Consider the following 19,610-nt stretch of genomic DNA (forward strand, 5'->3'; position numbering starts at 1 on the left):
TTCTTTGAATTCCTCCCAGAGCATGCTAGAAGCAGCCTCTGCGCCACGCGCATGAGCTACTCCATTCCACCATGTAAGCGCCCTTGATTCTAGGACACTTGAGGCGTATAAGGTTCGTCGGTCTGGAGGGCATTGGGTATGGAGGAAGGTGTTCTCAATTTTCTCGAGCCATTGGAGCATTACGGTGGCTCCTTCAAGTCCTGTGAATTTCGGAGGGTTACCCGCATTAAAGGATTTAATATTGTATCCGGAGGGGTTGGGATTATTTTGGTTTAAGGCTTGGGCTATCGCGGCGGCCATTTCCTGGGAACGTTGCTGCCTACGTCTGCGCGCTGCTTCTCTCCTCTGAAATCGGCGAGATAGCGGAGGCATTCTATAAAAGTTTTAATTTTTGTTAATATCTTGGTATGAGAAATCGTTTTAGCGCAAGTTATATCATCGTAAAGCTTGTTTCGCGGAGTTAAATGCTATCAAATTTTGAAGTAAAATATGAATTTAAATGCAAACTTAACACAGGTAAAGAATTCGAATTGAAAATCGACAATTCATGTATCACCATGACTTTTCGAATTCTCAATTTAAAATATCGAGTAACTGAGCATTGAAGGTTGACAATTCATGTATCACCATGACTTTTCAAATCTTCAATTTAAAATATCGAGCGAATGAATATTGGAGATTGACAATTCATGTATCACCATGACTTTTCAATCTTCAATTTAAAACATAAAGTTAATGGTATTTGAAAATCAACTATTCATGTACCACCATGACTTCTCGGATTTTCAATCCCCACAACAAACGAATATGTAAGTAAAGAAATAAATTGAAATTTATCAATAAAAATCGAAAGATCGCGAAATAAACATGAAATCATGTGCTGCGTAAGCGCAAGCATACTTTATAAATATCGAGTAAATAACAATTAGCGCGCAAACATGAGATATTTCTCATGCGCGAGAAGGGACTCTTAGGTATTCTAGGTCGTTACGTCTAACCACCTATCCTAAAGTCACGGAGCTCTGATACCAATCTCTAACACCCCGACCGATGGCGGATTATACATCGGGGCGCCACGTATTGTTTCATTACTCGCGACACTATTTGGGTGTCAATATTTAATAAATACATTTCATTGCGCACGCGCAGAACATGACATAAAGTAACATAAATCATATCATAACTTAAAATATTCAAATAACATAATATATCTTGTTACATTTTAATCTAGGTCCAAACAAAAGAAAACATCCTACGCGTCCAAGTGATTCCCAAAAGCAGCTACAGCAAACCTGAACATGTGTTAAAATAAAACGTCAACACTTGCGTGTCGGTGAGAAATCAAGTTTAATAGATATAAATAGATAATAATAAACACTGCGCGCAACATGTGCATAACTGGGGTTTAACATAGGGTGTAATCAGATTGTGATCAAGCCTTAGATCATAGCTCATAGTTCAATCCGTGCTCCCAATTGAGCACAAAAACAAGAAAACATTCGTGCATGTGTAATAAAACAAGAAAACCGTAAACGATAGGTCTCCCGTGTTTATCTAATGGATCCATGAAAACTTCGGAATAGGCCGAACAAAGCGGTTAATGATTCACACATACAAATAAACAGCCAAGTAAACGTCCATAACACATGGGGTTTTGCGCACATAAAGTTCACAAACAAGTTTAAGACTCAAGTTGTACGAACACATGAACATCCCAAAACGTTAAAAATAAAAGGGGATTAAGTACGAGATTACTCACCTGAACAAGGTGTGTTGAAAGATAATGCAAGAAACAAGCACAAGTTAACCTATAAATAAAAGTTTATTGGTTTAATGATTTGTTTTATGCCTTGAATATATGTTAGCATAGTAATATGTATCTTTAACAAATTATTATATATTATATATTACCGGAAATCTGGGCAGGACAAGGGAAAAGACGAAGGCAGAGAGAGGAGGCGGCTGAGGAACAACGGCAGAGGGCAAGGAGAAGAGAGCAGAGGAGAGTTTAAGTGTTTGTGTGTGTAGTGTTAAATAACAAGAAAATAGTATTATATATAGGGAAACCCTAGGGAACACAATCCCTTAAAAAGAAGAAAAAGATCTTCTCAAATCAGACAAAAGATATTAAAAAGTACAAGAAGCCAAAAGCAAAAGATATCACAAGATATGCCGGCAGCTGCAGGGGATGGGGAAAAGCTGACATATTACAGGTCAAAGCATGGGAGATGTCAGATAAAACACTGTTCAAGGCATGCAAAAGAAGATTTCAAAAGATAATGTCAGTCACTTTTTCTGTCAACCAATAGGATTGGTGCGCATGCTGCGCCGAAAGTGGCTTTTCGGACAGATGTCGGAGCTGACATACAGAGCTCAAACAAAAGATAAGATAAGATCTCAAAAGAATACAGGCTGACCTAAACAGAAGAAAAGACTTAAGGTCTAGCGCGAGAAGATACGAGCGCACGCGCGAGGGCGAAGGCAGACAGAGAACAATCCACAGCGCGCCGCGGGAAGAACTAAGATCCTTAGCGCGCCGCGGGAAGAACTACCATTCTTGGCGCGCCGCGGGAAGAACTACAAATCCTTAGCGCGTCGCGGGAAGAACTACCATTCTTGGCGCGCTGCGAGAAGAACTACAACTCTTAGCGCGTCGCGGGAAGAACTACCGTTCTTAGCGCGCTGCGAGAAGAACTACAATTCTTAGCGCGCTGCGAGAACAGTTCGCCTCGCGTATCGCAGGAACAACTGGTCTTCACGCAGGCTTCCTTGTAAGGAGTCTGGCGCGTGGAGCTGCGCAGACATCCTTAGGCGGGAAGAACCAAAGGACAAGCAAAGAGTCAAGAGAAAAGGGTTCAAGGCTTAAGGGTTAAGCAGAGGGGCGGGACGGCGACAAGAAAGAGAAAGAGGCGGGACGGCGACAAGAGAGAGAAAAGAGGCGGGACGGCGACAAGAGAGAGAAAAGAGGCGAGACGGCGACAAGAGAGAGAAAGAGGCGAGATGGCGGAAAGGAAAATTATTATTATTAGTAAGTAATATAAGAATATATATATATAATTTATTTAATGTTAAATTTTACAAGATTAAATAATCAAATTTTAAATCATAAAAAGAAAGAATCGGATTCGAAAACGGGTACCTGGGTCGGGTCGGATTGGGCAGTTGTCACAAATACTAACCTATATAAGCAATGTTTTATAATAACAAATAATAACAAGAAAAGAATTAGAATCAACAACAAAATAATAACAACAAAAGAAAGAAAAACCCAACAATAACAAAATACAAAGCAGCAAATACTTATAACGTCTCATAATCGAAAATCAACAAATACGAACAAAAAATAACAACAAATAGTTATAACAATAAACCTAATAATAATAGCAAATTAGTTCTCACCGTTTCTTGTTACAAAGTATTTGAAGCTAAAACGAGTTTTCAATACCATTAAATTTCCTTCGAATGTTTAAGAAAGAAATAGACATGCAGGCAAATGTGTATTTGAATTAAGGATTACCCGAACCCAAAACACATGGGACGTGTATAGGGGTCCTATAATCGGGTATAGAATTGGACATATGATTACTCTTATTTTTCTTTTTTGCAGGTATAAGTCGGGTATGGAACTTGGTGATACCTGACAGGTAATTACTTGATAGATACACATCGGATTATGAGTAGGGCATTAAATACACTTTTATAATCATGTATGAGGTTGAGAATACTTTAACCCATCTCAAATTCAACCTATTGTCATCTCTAATTTACAAAAACAACCAACCAACAACCATATGCAGTAATAATTAATTTCACCAATAGTAGAGCTATTGATAGGGTCTGGAAGGGCGGGATATATACAAACCATGCCTCTATCCAAAAGGATAAGTATTGTTTTTGTTTTAAAATATTACTCAAAATAGTTTTATGTTTAGTGCAACATTTATTCTCCCGATTACCTATTTGCATATGTATTCTATCATTTTTATTGGTTTAACTGAAAAGTGAAAAACGTCACCGTGTCACTGTCAGTTAGGCATAAATAGAAATTGTAAAAAATGGGTATGATGTATTAGACATGAGCATGGCCCCGCACTTCCTGCCCTCACGCCCACCAAGCCAATAGGGCCCCTACAGTTTGATGCTCTCAATTTTGAGAACGTAATTGTGCGTAAAACCCCTTTGAATGAGGTGGCGTTATGAAGTGCCACCCCACTACACAGCAAATCCCCCCCCCCCCCTCTCCCAATTTCATTTCTTTTCCATCAATAAATTAACTCGGAAACACAGTGTTAGGGAAAGAAAGGAAAGGAAAATGTAGGAAAGAAAAGATTGGTTGTATTCTCGAGTTTCATTTAAGGATGGAAAGGGAAGGAAATAGAAAAATGTGTTTTCTCGAGTTTCATTAAAGAAAAGGAAGGGTAAGAATTGAAAGAAAAGGAAAATGAAATGAAAAGAAAATTGTAACATCTCAGATTTTTCGAAACTGTATTCGTTGCGTATAACCCGACCCGGAAATATTTTGGATCACTATTATTAATCAAAAACCAAATAATTATAAATATTTAAGTTTCTAATAATTCACTTGAAGCCCTTGTACTTTAAATAATGTTTAAATCTTATCTATATTATCAAAAGTTCATAAAAATGCTCAAAGACAAAAATACAGAGACTAAATGTGACAACGTGAAACTTATCCCCCATACCCTCCGGAGTGCCGCGCGACAGCTAGCGTACCTGCTGGCTGCGCAGCGTGGTGGCCCCACTGCACCCAATATTGGTTCGTCTTCGTTCGTTAACTCATTTAAGGTATAAAATTGTTTATTTTAGGCATATTAGAGAGAATTTAGGACCAAGTAATCATAATATAACTAAAATACAACTCTTAATTCGTTTTCCCTTGTCCAATATCCGATCTTTATGAATATTTTGGTGATTTTTTCCTTAAAACGTATTTACTTGCTTAAACGGGCCAAAAAACCCATAATTAGTTTGTTTTATGTTTTTCTATATAAACAACCATTAAATATCTGCTGTAAACATTAATCAAACCCTAAAGAACGTCCTCTAGCCATCCCTTACCTCTGTTCATCCTCCAACCCTTCAGTTTTTGCATATTCGTTAATGATTCAAGACTTGTTCGTTGACTTTGCAAACTCAAGGACCTTTGACTTCCGTTTCTCATCAATCCTTTCACTTTCCAGGTAGGTTGTAAACATAGGAAACATTCATATATATATTCCCTAGTCAATAACTTTCAATCAATTTCAGTGGTTGAAGGGTATTGACTGGTCAATTCGTTTAAAACTCGTTAAAAGGTAAAATAGTCAACAAGTTTGACTATCTGTTTTCTCATACTTCTGGTCTGATTCAACGTTGGGTCCAAAAGACTTTTATTCCCTTAATGTAATTTTAAGGCTACTTCCCAAAACCCGACTTCCGAATCGTTGTTCGGATTCTGGTCAGTACTAGCTCGCTTAAACGTTTAATTCAACATAATTAGAGTTCTACTAATCCGTTTGGATTGATTCCAGTGGCATTAAGTTCGTTTTTAATTAAAGTTTCATAACACAAAGTTTCAGGTTCTGATCAGATATCTCGTTTGACGCGTATTGGATGATTAGCTTATCCGTTGACTCGTTTATTCTTAATTATATTCACTTGCCTTTAATCTAATGTGTGTTTTATCATTCCCCTATTTTACTCGATTTTCATAAACGTTTTGGGGACATATGCGTATATAATACTATACATACATATCTATATATGCATATATATCAAAAATAGCGAACGTGTAATTGTGTGTGATTAATCAAATCTACTTGTTATGTGCTTATGTGTTATTATATTGATTCGCTTGACATATACCCTTGGAGAGGATTCTCATTCTATTGACCACCACCCGATTCGCTTGGCAATGGTCTTATTCTATTTATTTGCTCATGGTTGATTTACCGGCGCCCGATTCGCTTGGCAATTGTTTAATCGACAACTTACTTGATTATGGTTTGATTTCATCATCACATTTATTACGTTTTGTTTATTTATTATATTAACATTATTTTTGGTGTCAAAACTTGGTGATATACTCACTCAACATGTTTGTTGACAAAACTCCATTTTCTACGCATATGCAGGTTGCTTGAAGTTGAAGTATGGATACTTAGAAAGACCTTAGGGTTATATTGAAGACAAACTTGAATTTAAATGATTGTATATATTTATCTGAATTGTATTGTTGTATTTGAATACTGTGTGTACATTTGAAATAAAATAATTAAATAGATATTGCCACATTTATATTATGATAGTATCTTCGAGCCGTGAGCAATCAGATCACACCCCGACATTTTCGCCTTAGGTTGGGATGTGACAAAAATGAATGAAGAAAAGGAAATGAAATGAAAAGAAAGAGAAAGGAAAGAGTTCTTTCCGTTTCCTTTTTTTCGTTTAATGATCTCGGGTCGGGAACATAACGTAAGTCTTAAAAACAATTAAAAGTTAAAACGATTAAATTCACATGACAACACAATTCTGAATTCTGACACACGTTTTCTACACACGCAAATAAGTTCAAGGGCATAAAGCGCAACACATTACAACCACAAGGGCCTCACTAAATAATAATAATAATAATAATAATAATAATAATAATCGTCACTCCGCGTTCATCTCTCTCTCTATCATCAATCAACCCATCCCTTGATCATCGTCTCCCAAATTATTAACAACAATCAGCAAAACCCTAACCAACCATGATGATGCTGGTCAACTGCTCCAATTGCCACACGCCATTACAGCTACCACCTGGAGCCACGTCCATCCGATGCGCCATATGCCAAGCCATTACTCACCTCGCCGATCCGCGTCACGCGCCACCGCCTCCGCACACCGCCGGACAATCCTCCTACGGTCCTCCGCAACCGTCGCCGTACAACCATGCGCCGCCGGGACCTGCGCACGGGCGGAAGAAGGCGGTGATCGTTGGCATATCGTATAAGCTCTCGAGGCATGAGCTGAAAGGATGCATTAATGATGCCAAGTGCATGAAGTATCTTTTGATTAATAAGTTTAAGTTTCCGGAAGCTTCGATTATTATGCTCACAGGTTGATTGATTTAATTATTATGACGTGGCAATCTGGTTTATGCTTATTATAAATCTGCTGATGATTGCTTTATGAATTTCATGATTAATTCTCCCTGTACCTATAGAAACCCTAATTTGTTAAAACTGATGCTGAATTATGCTTATAATTTCATTAATTCAACTGTTTATTTGAAGAATCATGTTTAATCGTCCCTTATAAATGGTTTTAACAGATTGCTTGCTGTTTTCTTAAATTTGTTACAAATGGTGTTGGATTATGCTTTTAATTTCATTTATTCTGCTTATTGTTTTAAGAATCTCATGATTAATTTTCACTGTAAATTGTTTTCTCCTGTAGAAAGCCTAATTTGTTAAAATTGCTTGATGTTTTCTTAAATTTGTTAAATTGCTGTTTGGACTATGTTTATAAATCCATTGATTCAGCTGATTATTTGAAGAATCTCATGTTTTCTTAATTTTGTTAATATTGCTGTTGATTGTTAGTTCATTTATGTTGATTTACGCTTGTTTAAGATTGTCGGTTAATGCTCATTAAAATATTAATTTAAATTTTTGTAGGCCCGTTACATATTAGTTCAGTTTTAATAACTTTTTATGTCTGACATATTATTGTTTTTATGTAATTTCAATTGGTTTTAGCCAGCTATATTCGTTCATCTATGTTCAGATATATTTGTTCATTTACGTTCGTGAACTGTTGGTTTATGCTGTTAACAAACACGCGTAAACGAAATACACACACATTCATTTTCTTAACAAGATAACATGAACAAGAAAGCCCCGTTTGTTTAATTGCTCTTTCTTGATTGTTTGCTTGGTTAAAGTTAAATGAACACGAAAATGCTCCGGCCGTGTCTGTTCAGTTTGTTTACAGGCCTTACTGATTGTTAAATTTGATTGCTATTTTTCTAAATTTGTCTAAATATCCGTAGGATTATGCTTATTAGTTCATTAATTCTGCTGATTATATCAACATTTTCATGATCAATCATTCAATCTTTCTTGTGGTTGAATTTTGATTCTGAATATGATTCTTGTAATTGCAGAGGAAGAAAGAGATCCTTACAAGATTCCAACCAAACATAACATGAGAATGGCACTCTTTTGGTTGGTCCAAGGTTGTCAACCTGGAGATTCACTTGTTTTTCACTATTCTGGACATGGTTCACGACAGAGAAACTATAATGGCGACGAGGTTGACGGATATGATGAAACATTATGTCCCTTGGACTTTGAGACACAGGGTATGATTGTTGATGATGAAATCAATGCCACCATTGTTAAACCTCTTCCTCATGGTGTCAAACTTCATGCCATTATTGATGCTTGCCATAGTGGCACTGTACTCGATCTTCCGTTTCTTTGCAGAATGAACCGGTATTGTTTTTAATTTATGCTAATCTTTCATCCAAAGTTTCTTGAAAATTTAGTTTTTCGTATTTTCAAAGTGGGTTTGGTTTTTTATGTTTTGTCGTATGGGTTTGAACTTTTTGGGCCAGAAAACATGGCCCAAAACAATGAGTTTGGGACTATTTTATTTATTTATTTATTTATTTCTTTTTTTGGGGAGGGGGATAATGATTAATTGATTTATTACACATTTGGGCTTACAATTTTTGCGTTACATCATTTAATATGTTGTTATAAATTGCTTAACGTTCAAAAATTAAAATAATAATCCATAATTTTAATAACAAAAGTTGGGTTTTTTATTTTGGTTTTTGATTTTCGGTTTTCACTATGAGTTTGGTTTTTGTTTTAGTTATTTTGGTTTTGCCATACGGGCTTGGACTTTTTAGGCCAAAAAAACTAGCTCTTGGACCTGAAACTCTTTGACTGGCTTTTTTTTGTTAATTTATGATTTATTGATTCTTACACATTTGAGCCTAAAATTTTTGGGCTACATTATTTATTATTTTTTTTGTATAAATTACTTAGCATTCAAAATAAGAAGTTATGATCCATAACTCAATAACAAAAGTCAGTTTTTCGGATTCTGTTTGATTATAAGTAGTCTGTGTTCGTTTTTTCGTTTAAAAGAAAAAAATAAAGCCAAACATCGGTTTTGGGTTGGGTTCGGTTACACGTCGGATATTTCAGTTCGGTGAAAACTGTGCGCTTTACTTGGTCCCATTGGTTACATGTTGGTTATTAATGTGTCCTTGTAAGTTTTTCGGTAATAGGTTCTCACAGCTATTTTTATGCTTTGGTTTGTTATAGGAGTGGGCAATATGTATGGGAGGATCATCGTCCTCGGTCGGGCATATGGAAAGGTAGTAATGGTGGTGAAGTTATTTCCATCAGTGGTTGTGATGATGATCAAACATCGGCTGATACATCTGTAAGTTACATCTTTGGACACCCTTTATAATTATCGTTAACTTATAATTTAAACATAGATGAATGTCGAAGTGACAAATTATTTGTGGGAGTAGGCTCTATCAAAGATCACATCTACAGGGGCCATGACCTTTTGTTTTATTCAAGCTATTGAACATGGAAATGCGTCTACTTATGGTAGCTTATTAGGCTCCATGCGTAATGCCATCCGTAACGCAAGAACTGGTGGCGGCGGTAGTGGCGGCGGTGCAGTGGTTAATTCTCTCCTCACTATGTTACTGACTGGCGGCAGTCTTGCTGGTGGATTAACAGGAGGTGGACTTAGCCAGGTATGAGTGTATGACTTTGTGGATTGACTTTTGACTTGTTGGTCAATGTTGTCATATATAGATTAGAAGACTTATGTTATATGTTTAATTTGTGACAGGAGCCTCAATTGACTGCATGCCAGCCTTTTGATGTGTATGCAAAACCGTTTTCTTTGTGACATGCACACCGTTTGCTCGACTAGTGTACAGTTCACCGGCTTACGAGAAAGTTGGTTAATGACTTTAAAATATATGATTCTTGGGACCCTTTGGATTACATATGTTTTGATGCAATGTTTGTTTTTAGAATGATTTGGTGCAACTTATTTAAATCTGTTGTTTTATGGATGTGATATATGATGAAATAATAATTACAGCCTTAACCGATGTGAACAATTTCTTCCTGAATATCTTAAAGTTGTTGATGGTAAGATTTACTAAATTAAGTATGGTGGTTAATAATATACATTTTCATGATTTTCTAATCAAAATGTCTGTAAGTTTATACTTTTTAAATATGAAAGCCTGTCTTTGTCAACTATTTAAGGTTCGTGGATTCATCATCTGAATTCTCAGAATCAGAATTTGAATCGGATTCGGTTGAATGCTTTTGAGAAGTCAAGGTGAAGAAAATAGTATAGGTATCTTACACTTCTTGTTCATCCCCTTGATTCTGCTTCTCTCATCAATCCCTTGATCGTCTTTCGAATACCCCTTGGATTATTAATGACAATGATGCTGCTGGTGAACTGCTCGAATTGCCACACGCCATTGCAGCTGCCTCCGGGAGCTACATCGATAAGATGCGCCATATGCCAAGCCATCACCTACCTCACTACTCAACCGTCTCTGTATAACCACGTGCAGCCAGCGTCTGCACATGGCCAGAAGAGGGCGGTGATCATAGGCATATCGTATAAATACTCCAAAAATGAACTTAAAGGATGCATCAATGATGCTAAGAATATGAAATACCTTCTCACAAATAAGTTTAAGTTTCCAGAATCTTCTATTCTCATGCTCACCGGTAAAACCTTAATTTGTTAATACTTACTTATATTTCCTTATTATGAATTTGGATTGTTGCAACTGCAGAGGAAGAAACAGATCCTTATAAGATTCCAACCAAATATAACATGAGGCTGGCACTTTATTGGTTAGTCCTGGGTTGTCAACCTGGAGACTCACTTGTCTTTCACTATTCGGGGCATGGTTCACGACAAATAAACTACAGTGGTGACGAGGTTGATGGGTACGATGAAACTTTGTGTCCATTGGACTATAAGACACAAGGAATGATTGTCGATGATGAAATCAATGCAACCATCGTTAGACCTCTTCCTCGTGGCGTTAAACTTCATGCCATTCTTGATTCTTGCTATAGTGGCACTATACTCGATCTGCCGTTTCTTTGCCGAATGAGCCAGTGAGTTGATGTTTCCTTACTCGGCATATCTTTTGTAATTTACTTCAATCTTGTAATTTCATAATTTGGATTTTAAAAATCATTCAGTTTCGGTTTTGCCATGAGGCTTGAAAGTTTGAGTCCGGGAAAATGGCTCAAAATAATGAAATTGTGTATAAAACTTTGCAACTAAATTGATTAATTAACATTCAAAGATAACTAATTGTTGGTTTATTACATATGAGTCTCAAATTCTTTAGGCATACTATTATATATTTTTTTTATAAATTACTAAACATACAAAAAAAGTTATAATCCATAAATTAAATGACAAAAGTTAGTTTTTTTTTCCGGTTTTTACAACTTCAACAGGTTTACAAAAATCTGGTTTGGTTTGGTTTTTTAGTTTTTGCTGCATACAAATTTGAAACCGAACAGCGAGTTCGATTTTTGAAAAAACATATAACAAAAACATCATTTCTGGGTCGAGTTCAGTTATTTACTATGTTTTGGTTTGTGTTAGGAGTGGGCATTATTCATGGGAGGATCATCGACCTAAGTCGGGTGTATGGAAAGGTAGCAATGGTGGTGAAGTTTTTTGCATAAGTGCTTGTGATGATCATCAAAAATCTGATGATACAACTGTAAGTCACAGACCCGTGATCAGTATTAACATTTTCGTTTAATTAAAACGTAGATAAACGTTTAAAGTGAGGCATTATTTGTGGGAACAGGTTCTATCAAAGATTGCATCAACAGGGGTTATGACCTTCTGTTTTATTCAAGCTATAGAGCATGGACACGCGTCTAGTTATGGGAGCTTAATAAGATACATGCGTAACGTCATCCCTACCGTAAGAGGTAGCACTCTTGCTGGTGGCCTGATCCAGGTATAGACGTTGTGGTTGACTTTCGACTTGTTTAACTTAAGCTATTTAGGGGATAAAAGTAAAACTTAAACTAAAATCGACATATTCATAAGTGAAGGGGTCAAAATTCTTATCTATATATTAGAAGACTTATGCTATATGTTCAATATGTGACAGGAGCCTCAACTGACCGCATGCGATCCTTTTGACGTGTATGCAAAACCCTTTTCCTTGTGAAACACGATGCCTTTTGTTCGACTAGTGTACCTTACTTATGAGAAAGTCGGTTAATAGAATTTAGGATTGTGGGGAACCTTTGAATAAGATATGTTTTGACTGCAACTTTCCTTATTTATTTTTCTGGTTTTATGGATGTGATCTATGATGAAATGACAATTGTAGCCTTAACCGATGTGGTTAAGAATGGTTTCGTCCTGAATATCTTAAAGTTGTTGATGATTGACGGGAAATTCATTTATTTTCATATTTATTACCGTCTTCATTTTGTTCATGTGTATTTGTTTTTGTCCGCCAACATCGTTGAGAATATTAATTAATGAGCAAACATAAACCAACACAAACAATAATATCCGTTTGTGGTTCGTTCGTTTGTTATGTTAAAGTTAAACTATGTCTTGTTTGATTCTTATACTTTAATTTTTTGTATAATATATTGGTTTGATGTGGCTTTATATATTAGTATGTGTGCTTCAATGAAAACAAGCTAAAATGGTTAACTTTTTTATATTTTTTCAATGGATTCTTAATAAAAACAAATAAGCAAGGTAGTGATCACATCGAAGCAGAAGGCAAGCGGGCAACAAGCTGCACCTAGAGGTGGCAATATGAGTGGGTTGGGTTGGATCTGGGTAAAGGGTTAGGATGGGTTTGGGTCAGGATAGGTATGGGTCAGGATGGATTTTTAAAATAGAGGATTAGGATGGGTATGGGTCAAGATGGGTAAAGTTAATCCATCTTGACCCAAATAAAGGTTAAAATGCAAAGGGTTTCAAAAACCTCTCAAAAAAATATTCAAAAAATTTAATAAAAAATTAATAACTAAAAATATAAATCAAAAACACAAAATGTAAAATAACTAAAATGTCATCGCCGTTGTCCTTGATTCATAAAAAAAAACAAAAAAAAACTCTGTTTTGTCTCGGTTCAGGCTCGGTTTTATTTCGGTTCATTTTTGCTTTTTTTCGTTTTGGTATCTATTCGGTTTCAATGTTTTCCGTTTTTGTTCGGTTTCGATTTCTCGGTTTCATTTGGTTTAGGATGGATATGGGTCAAGATGGGTAAAACCTATATCTTGAACTAAGTAAAGGTTAAAATACAAAGGGTTCAAAAGCCCCTCAAAAAAAATATTCAAAAAAAATTAATAAAAAAATAATAACTCAAAATATAAATCGAAAAAAAAAACTCGGTTTTGTCTCGGTTCAGGTTCGGTTTTTCAGGTTTTTTTTCGCTTCGGTTTTGCTTTTTTTCATTTCGGTCGGTTTGGTATATGTTCGGTTTCAACGATTTCGGTTTTGATTTCTCGGTTTCTATTCGGTTCCGTGGGTTTTGTTTGAAATAAAATTGGATAAAACTTATTTTAGTCTATTCTAAGTTTCTAACCCATAAACAAACTCATTCTAACCTATAACCAAAAGTCACTAGCATTTTTCCAACCCATCTTGACCTTTTGTAAAATTCTTTTGACCCATCTCAAATTAAAAAGTTATCCAAAACCCAAATAGGATTGTTTTACCACCCTTAGCTGCACGTTACTTTTTGTGAATTGCAAAATCCAATCCTTTTAAAATTCGAAGACCTGTCTTTGTCAACTATTTAAGGTTAGTGGATTCTAGGAATCAGAATTTGAATCGGATTCAGTGGAATGACACTTGGCGTTCATATACTTGATGCTGCTTCTCTTTCATCAACCCCTTGATCGTCTCCCAAATTCACTATGATGTTGATGCTGGTGAACTGCTCGAATTGCCAAACGCAGTTGCAGCTGCCCCCGGGAGCTACATCTGCCATATGCCATGCCATCACCCACCTTGCCCCTCTTCAACCATCTCCATACTACCATCTGCACATGTAGAAACTCGAATTCAGTTTACCTTTACTTATTACCTTTATTGATTAAATTCGTTTATGTTTGTTTAAGTTCGTTAATATATTAATTTTAATTTTTTAGGCATGCTACAATTTAGTCTAGTTTTAATAACATTTTAGGTCCAACACATTATTGTCCACATTTACTTTTAATATGTTTGTTTGACTATGTTCAGTAGCATTCATTCATTTATGTTTGTGAACCATTCATTTATCCTCTTAATGAACGTAAACGAACACAAACACGCTCATTTTCTATACGAACAAACACAAACACGAAAAAGAAAACACCGTTAATTCGTTTAACTGTTCATGCTCAAAAAGCTTGTTCGGTAAACGGGCACAAACATGCTTCGCGCGTCCCATTCTGTTGGTTTACAGGCTTTGCTGATTGTTAATCTTAATCCTAATTTGTTAAACTTGCTTCATGATTAATTCAGTTGCATATAATTTTGGATTCTGAATATAATTGTTGCATTTGCAGAGGAAGAAAGAGATCCTTATAAGATTCCAACCAAACATAACATGAGAATGGCACTTTTTTGGTTAGTCCTAGGTTGTCAACCTGGAGACTCACTTGTCTTTCACTATTCGGGACATGGTTCGCGACAAAGAAACTATAATGGTGACGAGGTGGATGGGTACGATTCAACTTTATGTCCGTTAGATGTTGAGACAGCAGGCATGATTGTTGATGATGAAATTAATGCAATCATTGTTAGACCTCTTCCTCGTGGCGTTAAACTTCATGCCATCGTTGATGCTTGCTATAGTGGAACTATACTCGATCTTCCATATCTTTGCCGCATGAATCGGTAGCTTTAATTTGTTAATTATTTCACATTCTAAAATAGAAATTAAATCCATAAATTCAATAACAAAGGTTGTTTTCTCCGGTTTGGATTTGTTTTCGACACATGCAGAACCAAAACTGAACAGGGATTATGGTTTTTGCAAAAAAAATAAAGTCAAAACGTCGGTTTTGGGTTGAATTTCGTTATTTTGGTTACATGTCGGTTATTTTGATTTCATGCACGTCCCTAAGTTGGATGTGAGTTTTCCAATGACAGGTTCTGACGGTTAAATTTTTATGTTTTGGTTTGTGATAGGAGTGGGCCATATGTATGGGAGGATCATCGTCCTAGGTCGGGTGTATGGAAAGGAAGCAATGGTGGTGAAGTGTTTTGCGTAAGTGGTTGTGATGATCATCAAACATCTGATGACACATCTGTAAGTTACGACTTTATAAATTACAATGTAAACGCAGATAAATGTTTAACTAGCGTGACGAGTTATTTATGTGAGCAGGTTCTATCAAAGGTTGCATCAACAGGGGTCATGACATTCTGTTTTATTCAAGCGATAGAGCGTGGGCACGCGTCAACTTATGGGAGCTTATTAAGCTCCATGCGTAATGTCATCCGTAACCCTACTGGAAGAGGTTATAAGAAGGGCGGTGATGGGGTTGCCACTTCTCTTCTCGCATTACTGACAGGTGGTAGTCTTGATAGTGAACTAAGCCAGGTACGTACACACAATGTGATTTGACTTTTGACTTGTTTGACCTAACCTTGAAGGGATCAAAAGTGTTATTTATAGATTACAAGACTTATGTTATATGCTCAATTTGTGACAGGAACCTCAACTGACTGTATGCGAGCCTTTTGACGTTTATGCAAAACCGTTTTTCTTGTGACACATGACGCCGTTTGATCGACGACTAGTGTGCACTTCACCGACTTATGAGAAAGTTGGTTAATAATTTCATAATTTATGATTGTGGGAAACCTTTGAATTACATATGCTTTGATGCAATATCTTTCTGTTTGTTTTTAGACTAATTTGGTGCAACATAATCATAACAAGCCTTAACATATTGTTACAAATTCCAATTCCTATGTGAATTTCAATTCCAATTGCAAAACATTCCGCAAACTAAACGCACCCTTAACGTCTCGGTGTTTCTCTCTTGTTTTTATCTCTAAAATAATATTGTTTCTAAAAATGTTATTACCAATCTGATGCATATGATTTACAAAGATCTGGAGCTGACGTCTGGATGACCAAAATAGAGGAGTACATATCAAAGTAAAGTGTGAAGTTGTTTATGGTTTGTGGTAGAAATAGAAAACATATCAACTTGTAAAAGCAATCCATTTCATACCCTTGGGACCAAGCTTCATCCAATCTTTAATAGAGGCATTAAAAAACAGTGTCAGAGTGAAGTAATGCTCAGTATCATATCTCAATCCCATTCAATATCAGATTCTGTCTATTCAATATCATACAGAATACAGAACCTGCTTATCTCCAAAATCTAAAAAAAATAAATAAATAATAAGCTATTTTCTGAGTGTTTGTCAAGGCAGACAAAAGTCCAAAATTACTGTCTATAACAATGAGTTACATGACACCTATTAGCTTATACGACTGTCCAAAAAGCTCATGGCTCAGAGTAGAGGTGCACAAACCGGTTTTTTTAAAAAAACCGGTTCGGTTATTAACCGGACCGGTTTTTTTTGGCCCGGAAAAAAACCGGTTCGGTTAATAACTGGACCGGTTAATAACCGGTTTTTTGCTGTCAAAACCCTAACCGGTCTAACCGGTTAGGACCGGTTTAGAAACCGGTTAGAACCGGTTAATAAACCGGTTTTTTTTATTAACCGGTTTTTTTTTTTTTTTTTTTTTTTTAAATTTCGCGGTTTCAAATACGAATATTTGTTTTTTATATTTTGTACTTAATGAAGACCATTATTTTTTCACAGTATAAACAAACCGGTAACTACAAGGCAAAACGGACTGACCGAAGCCATTCTTTGCTTTCGTTGTTAGGGTTCTTTGCTTGGAAGATGAGTATGAGTGTGTGTTGGTGAATGTGTTTTCAACAAACCAAAGATTAAAAACACATAACTTTCATTTATAGTTTTTACATTAAAAATACAAACATTAAATCGTTATCGCATATTCGTAACTCAAAAATACAAACATTAAATCATTAACACTGAAGAAATCTCTGCCAAGAACTGTTGTTCATGATTTAACTCAAAAATACAAACATTAAATCGTGAACTAGCAGATGCTCCTGTTGTTCCCAATCGCAGTTTGTTCATGATTTGCCTCCATGTTTGCTGTTTCTTTAACTAAATTAGAAAAATCCAAATCAACAAGTAAATAAGAGCACATATTAGGAAAAAAGAATGCTTAGACACGATTACATGAACAACTTGCTGTTTCTTACTCATGATTTGCCTCCATGTTTGCTGTTTCTTTAACTAATTTTCTTCGCTACCCGATCCCGAGCTATTTCTTAGGTAATCGTCGTACGCGGCTTCTTCATCGGTCATTGGTTGAGTGTGTCCTTCATTGACCTCGTCTTCATACAAGCCCGCTTCATACTCCATTTCCCCCTCGAGTGAGCGTTGATGTTGTGCCCTATCTAAAGAGTCCAAGTAATCCTTGTAGCAAATCGACATCTCTATAGCTGGTGCAGTGAGTCGAGTCCTCCTAATCGATATAACCCTGCCAGAAACAGAAAAAACAGACTCCGAAGCTACCGTGGAAGCTTGGACAGTTAGTAAATCTTTGGCCATGGCGGCGAGGATCGGAAACTCATCCTCCTTACCTTTCCACCAAGCCAGCAGATCAAGACTTCTAAATTCATCCGGAGTCATGTGTTTCACAAAGTTGGTACCACCATACCTTCCAAGTTCACTGTTTGGGGTGTTTACCTTTTGACGTTTACCGGCGTCTTCCCAAATCATGTAGTACATCCCCATTTCAAGGTCGGTTTGGGATTGGGATTGGGCAACAGCTCTTAACGAGTCATGAATTTGGGAAGACGACCCGTATTTTGTAAGGTAGACATCATACATGTTTGACAAGGTGGTGTTGAAAGCATTCTTTAAAGTTTGGCTATAATAGGGGTTTTGATCGTCGTTTAACCCTAGCTCATCACAAATTTTTTCTATTAAAGCTTCAACACCACCAACATTGATGCAAGGGTTTAACGCAGCAGCACATGTCAAAACAGCGGGTAGTTCTTGAAAATATTTTCTAAATTTTTCTTTCATTTTTACACCCATATCAAAATAAGGTGCACCCCTACAATGAAGTTCACTCAACTTTGTGCACATGACAGCAATTTTTGGTAAAGCAATGGGGCTTGTTGGATAGTAAACCCCGGATAAACTAGTTGTGCAAGATTTAAAAATTTGAAGGACCTCCGTAACGATCTCAATCAATAACCAGTTTCTAGGATCGTACGGTGCACATTTACCCCTACTTGACAAAATTTGATGAAACGCAATTAATGATTCTTTTTGTTGGATGGCTTTCTCAAACATATTACAAGTCGAGTTCCATCTTGTTGGACAATCCCAATTTGGCCCCAACCATTGACAATTAGCTTCTACACAAAATTTTTTGTATCTTGAAAATGTTTTATTGTTGCTAAAAACATCTCGTAACATTCTTTTAAAATTGTTTCTTTGCGTTTCGATCACGTTTAACCCATCTTGCACGGCCAAGTTGATAATATGTGCAATGCATCGGCTATGAAAAAACGCTCCATCACAAATAGGTTTATACTTTAATTTTAAATGGCCAACCGCGGCCGTATTGTTGGACGCGTTATCAAACGAAATTGAAAAGATTTTATGTTCAATCTTGTATTGTCGAATGACTTTATCCAAGATTTGAAAAATATTTCTACCCGCACACGGGTAATCAAACAATTGAAACGCAACGGTTCGTTTCATCATTTGCCACGACTCGGGGTCAACCCAATGAGCCGTCACACAAATGTATGAGTCGGGCGAACCATGAGGTACCGACCACACATCCGTTGTTAAGTTTACACCAGTTTGTAAGTTTGAAAAGTATGAAATTAGTTCGGATTTAGCGTTTTTCCATGCTTTAAGACAATCTCTTCTAGGGGTCGAACGACTTACGTGTTGGTAGCGTGGTTGAACATAGTTTCGCATCATCTCCGTGAATTGAGGGTTGTCGAAGTGGTTGAAAGGAAGTGTTTGTTGAATCACAAAGTTTGAAAACTGTTAACGTACCGCTTCAACGTCGTACGTAAACACTGCTCCTTGATTCGTCATCTCCGGCTGCGAACTACTTCCCGATTCGTCATTCAAGGCCTTGCAAAAGGGCCTTTGTACATGCGCTTTTAAAGTGGAGTTTGCATCTTTGCCATAAAACTTCAAACAATGTTTGCATCGAGCTTTTTGGCTACCGTTAGACATTTCGCATAGGTCGAAATGTTGCCAAACATCATGGTTTCGTTTCGTGGGGATGACTCGAACGACCGTTTCTCCCGTGTTCGAGGCACCCATGTTGACGGATGAAGCAGCACTTTGGGAGGCCATGATAATCGACTACGAAATAAGAGTGGTATACTCGAGTATGAAATAAACGACTACGAAACAAGAGCGTATGGAGTGGTAATGTGGTATAATTGAGCGTGAGATAA

General features: G+C 36.6%; 2 protein-coding genes across 2 annotated transcripts; both read left to right on the forward strand.

Moving 5' to 3' along the window:
• Positions 1-6,751: 6,751 nt before the first annotated feature.
• LOC143615771 (metacaspase-1-like) lies at positions 6,752-10,110 on the forward strand. The gene is made up of 5 exons (XM_077088811.1): positions 6,752-7,104; positions 8,153-8,483; positions 9,327-9,447; positions 9,542-9,775; positions 9,874-10,110. The coding sequence occupies exons 1-5, from the start codon at positions 6,753-6,755 to the stop codon at positions 9,931-9,933; spliced, it is 1,098 nt and encodes a 365-aa protein (XP_076944926.1). The 5' UTR covers position 6,752; the 3' UTR covers positions 9,934-10,110.
• A 376-nt stretch (positions 10,111-10,486) lies between these two features.
• LOC143615768 (metacaspase-1-like) lies at positions 10,487-15,830 on the forward strand. Its single transcript, XM_077088810.1, has 5 exons — positions 10,487-10,781; positions 10,850-11,180; positions 11,683-11,803; positions 15,443-15,658; positions 15,771-15,830. Exons 1-5 carry the CDS (start codon positions 10,487-10,489, stop codon positions 15,828-15,830), a joined length of 1,023 nt encoding a protein of 340 aa, XP_076944925.1.
• Positions 15,831-19,610: the final 3,780 nt, after the last annotated feature.

This window comes from Bidens hawaiensis, unplaced genomic scaffold (assembly GCF_021521415.1).
Source record: "Bidens hawaiensis isolate Kalapana, Puna unplaced genomic scaffold, B.hawaiensis_p1.1 tig00044207_1, whole genome shotgun sequence".
NCBI lineage: Eukaryota > Viridiplantae > Streptophyta > Magnoliopsida > Asterales > Asteraceae > Bidens > Bidens hawaiensis.

Bases quoted from the DNA above. Each gene is read 5' to 3' on its own strand.
- LOC143615771 (XM_077088811.1), top strand. From the start codon at position 6,753: ATGATGATGCTGGTCAACTGCTCCAATTGCCACACGCCATTACAGCTA. The intron at 7,105-8,152 runs GTTGATTGATTT...TTGTAATTGCAG, and splicing joins TTCGATTATTATGCTCACAG to AGGAAGAAAGAGATCCTTAC. The intron at 8,484-9,326 runs GTATTGTTTTTA...GGTTTGTTATAG, and splicing joins TTTCTTTGCAGAATGAACCG to GAGTGGGCAATATGTATGGG.
- LOC143615768 (XM_077088810.1), top strand. From the start codon at position 10,487: ATGATGCTGCTGGTGAACTGCTCGAATTGCCACACGCCATTGCAGCTG. The intron at 10,782-10,849 runs GTAAAACCTTAA...TTGCAACTGCAG, and splicing joins TTCTATTCTCATGCTCACCG to AGGAAGAAACAGATCCTTAT. The intron at 11,804-15,442 runs GTAAGTCACAGA...TTATGTGAGCAG, and splicing joins AAAAATCTGATGATACAACT to GTTCTATCAAAGGTTGCATC.